This window comes from Calidris pugnax, unplaced genomic scaffold (genome assembly GCF_001431845.1).
Source record: "Calidris pugnax isolate Ruff unplaced genomic scaffold, ASM143184v1 scaffold245, whole genome shotgun sequence".
Lineage (NCBI taxonomy): Eukaryota > Metazoa > Chordata > Aves > Charadriiformes > Scolopacidae > Calidris > Calidris pugnax.
The window spans coordinates 1,480,082-1,483,466 of NW_015090982.1; the positions used below are offsets into that span (position 1 = coordinate 1,480,082).

Sequence of the window (3,385 nt, forward strand, 5' to 3'; positions counted from 1 at the left end):
CTGGGGGTCCCCGATAGCAGCCCCGGCTGCTCACCCCCTTCCTCTCACCCCCAAGCCGGGAGACCCCTGCCCCTCTCCTTGTCCCCACAGGGAGCGGGGGGGCTGCCCCAGCCCTCTGCACCCCCGGCTTGTCCCCATGGCCCCCCGCCCCAGACCGGGGGGAGCCCCCAGCCTTGTGCAGCGGCCACTCAGACCCCCCTCAGCCCTGGGCTTCGTTTTCTTCGCAATTAGCCGGGAGATAAAGCTAATGGGTGGGTCCTGGTTTGGGCCGAGATGGAGTTTCCTTCCCAGTAGGTGATAAGGGAGCGCGGTGTTTGGGATTGGGGATGGGAACAGGCTGATAAATCCGGGATGTTTGGGCTGTTGCCCAGCGGCGCTCGCACCGAGTCAAGGACTCTCCGGCTTCTCAGGCATCGGTCAGCGGGCGCTGAGCAATCCCCTCCTGCATCGCTTGACTTACTGTATAATAATAATAAAATATTATATTATTCTCCCTTCTTTTTCTGTCCCATTAAACTATCTTTTACTCAACCCGCAAGTTTTACCTTTTTTTTTTTTTTTTCCCCTGAAAATTCTCTCCCCCGTCCTGCTGTGGGAAGGAGTTTATTTACCCCGCTGCCAGGTTAAATCACAGCAGTCCTTTTTTGGTGCCCGACGTGGGGCTCAAAGGGTTGAGATAACGACAGATCCGACCAGAGTGTGCTAAATTTCTCTCAGAAGCTATTACCTTTTCTCCTCGGAGAGCCAATCTATGGGGGAGACAAGGAGGAGCATTTTCCCCCACTCCTTCACTTTTCCCTTCCCCTCCAGGCTGGTTACTATAGCTCTAGAGAACTTTTAGTATCTGGGGGTTTGGGGAAGAATTTTGAATACCAGGGGGGCCCCGGATGGGGCCATATTTTCAGAGCCCCATCCAGGAGAGGCAGTGCCCGGGGGATGTGGGGTGGCCGGGGCAGTGGGGCTGGAGGGCTGGGGTGTGGGGGCTGACTCTGGCCACGCTTTTTCTCCGGCTCTCAGGAATTTTGCCCGCGGATTCTGTCGCTGGGGCCAGAACTGCCATTTCTCACACGACAGAAAGTCAGCCCAGGTCTGCAGGTACTTCCAGAGCGGGTTTTGCAGCTACGGCGAGCGGTGCAGGTAAGGGGCAGCGGGGAAGGGGGCCTGATGCCACAAGGATGGGCTGGGGGGGCCAGGAGGTGCCATGCCGGGCTGATGGGACCCTCTGTCTCTCTGTCCCTGGGCTCCTCCAGCTTCCAGCACATCCAGGATGAGCCAGTGGGGACCCTCTATGGCCCCCTGCCCACTGTGCCCCCCAGCCACTGGGGCTCGGAGCCCCACAGTGGGCCTGCGGCTGGGGCCCGGGGCCCGGGGGGATCCCGACACAGCTTGGCCCACCCTGTCCCCAGTGTGATGCGTGTGGCCTTCAAGTTCTCAAGCATGGAGATTGAGGAGGAAGAGAAAGACAAGGAGAACATCCCAGCACCTGATAACGTCCCCCGTGGGGCTATGGGTGGAGAATTTGTCCCTGCACGAGCTCGGGGTGCCTCAGGTGGGTGCTGGGGTGCCCCAGGGACCAGCAGAGCTGAGGGTACTGGGGTGGTCATGGTGGGGTACCCTGGGCATGTGTCTGCTCTTGACCCAAATCCTCCTCCCTCCATCTCTGGGGCTGTGGAAAGCTCTGTAGCAGCTTTTTTAGGGTGAGGACCTTAACTTCTCAGCTGGTGCCCCCCAAGCAGCCAGCCTGCCCCTTTGACAGTGGGCCGGGATGTGTTTTTTCCCTTCCTAAGAGCTCTCCTTCCTGCAGGATCCCAACCACGAGGGCAAGGACTGGATCCAAACTCTGCTGACCCCAGAGAGGTGACAGTGGAGACGGCGACATGGACTGACCCTGCAGAGGTGGGCTTGGGGGGGTCTCCTGGGGCCGCACAGTCCCCGTCACTCCACGTCGGTCCCCTAGGCTGGGACAGTGATGGAGCTGGGGGGCTGCTCTGCTTGCAGGTCCCCACGGAGGCGGGCGCTGCGGCCCCCCTGGTCCCCCCGGCAGTGCTGAGGGCCCGCAGCGAGGCCGTGGTGTGTGGCATCTGCATGGACCGGGTGTACGAGAAGCCGCTGCCGGAGGAGCGGGTCTTTGGGATCCTGCCGAACTGCAGCCACGCGTACTGCCTGAGCTGCATCCGCAAGTGGCGTCGCAGCCGGGACTTCCAGAGCGTGGTCATCAAGTGAGCGGGGATGGGGGACACGGCAGGGTCGTCACCAGTGCCCTCTTCTGCACCCCAAAATCCTTCCTTGGGTCTGGCGGTGCGGCTTTGGGATTGGAGCAACTTTCCTTTGGGAACAGCTGCTTGGGAGTAGGGATGGGGATGATGGGGATGGGGCTGCTGGATGAGGCCATGGCAGTGGGACCACCAAGTGGGTGCTGAGACCCACCTGCACCCATTGCCTCCCCGCAGGGCCTGCCCGCAGTGCCGGGTCACCTCCAGTTACTACATCCCCCACAAGTACTGGGTCTCGGACGCGGGTGAGAAGGAGAAGCTCATCGAAACCTTCAAGGCGCGGACGGGGTGAGTGTGTGGTGCGGCGGGCTCTGTCCTGCTCTTGGAGCTGCACTCGCAACTGGTGCTTTGAATCCCCCAGGAAAATCCGGTGCAAGTTCTTTGTGCGGAACCGTGGCCGCTGCCCGTTCAAGTCAGAGTGCATCTACCTGCACGAGCTGCCTGCGGGACGGACACCGCGGCGCAGGCGGCCCAGGGTGCCCATTGTGAGTGGGGTGGCACATCCTGGCGGGGGGACTGGGACACGCTGTACGGCTCGAGGCCGGGGCTCACCCTCCCTTGCTGTGCCGCAGGAGTTCAGCCCTTCTCCCTCGGAGAGCTCTGAGGAGGAGGAGGAGGACGAGGACTTCTGCTTGCTCGAATGGGCGCTCTCGCTGGTGGAGACACGCTTTCGGCGCTTGGGTTATGACCACGAGATGTTCTTCATGGACTTCAGCGACTCCGACTAAGCCATGGGGGATGCCCCATGGGGCCTGGGTGCTGTTGGTAGCGAGGAAATGTCTTCTGGGAGGGGGAAGCATCTATTTTTGAGGTGTTTCGTTGCTCCCAGCATTGGGTTGGGGGGGCTCTGAGCATGGAGGGTGTTGCAGGGGTGGGATGAGAGGGGGAAATAGCCCCGTGTCCATGGCTGAGCCCCCAGCGGGTCTGGCATCCCGCTACCCCCCTGGAAGCTGGGGGGTGACAGAGCTGTAGGGGTCTCAGGGCAGTGGGGCACAACATCCCCCCTTCTCTTGCCCTCACCTCCTGGATGGTGCCGTGCTCTGCACCCACGGGAGATCTTATGGGAGCCGAGGGGGAAACTGGGATGGGTGCTGGGGGGGGAATGGGGGTTT

The 3,385-nt window shown here is 61.5% G+C and overlaps 1 protein-coding gene across 1 annotated transcript; it reads left to right on the forward strand.

Annotated features, from left to right (window-relative positions):
- The first annotated feature begins 273 nt into the window (after positions 1 to 273).
- LOC106894752 (probable E3 ubiquitin-protein ligase makorin-2) lies at positions 274 to 3,059 on the forward strand. The gene is made up of 8 exons (XM_014953610.1): positions 274 to 290; positions 1,018 to 1,137; positions 1,251 to 1,549; positions 1,805 to 1,896; positions 1,999 to 2,219; positions 2,451 to 2,561; positions 2,635 to 2,758; positions 2,846 to 3,059. Exons 1-8 carry the CDS (start codon positions 274 to 276, stop codon positions 2,999 to 3,001), a joined length of 1,140 nt encoding a protein of 379 aa, XP_014809096.1. The 3' UTR covers positions 3,002 to 3,059.
- The last annotated feature ends 326 nt before the right edge of the window (positions 3,060 to 3,385 follow it).

Coding starts and splice junctions, on each gene's coding strand:
- LOC106894752 (XM_014953610.1), top strand. Junction 2,562..2,634: donor ACCTTCAAGGCGCGGACGGG/GTGAGTGTGTGG, acceptor TGAATCCCCCAG/GAAAATCCGGTGCAAGTTCT. Junction 2,759..2,845: donor GGCGGCCCAGGGTGCCCATT/GTGAGTGGGGTG, acceptor GCTGTGCCGCAG/GAGTTCAGCCCTTCTCCCTC.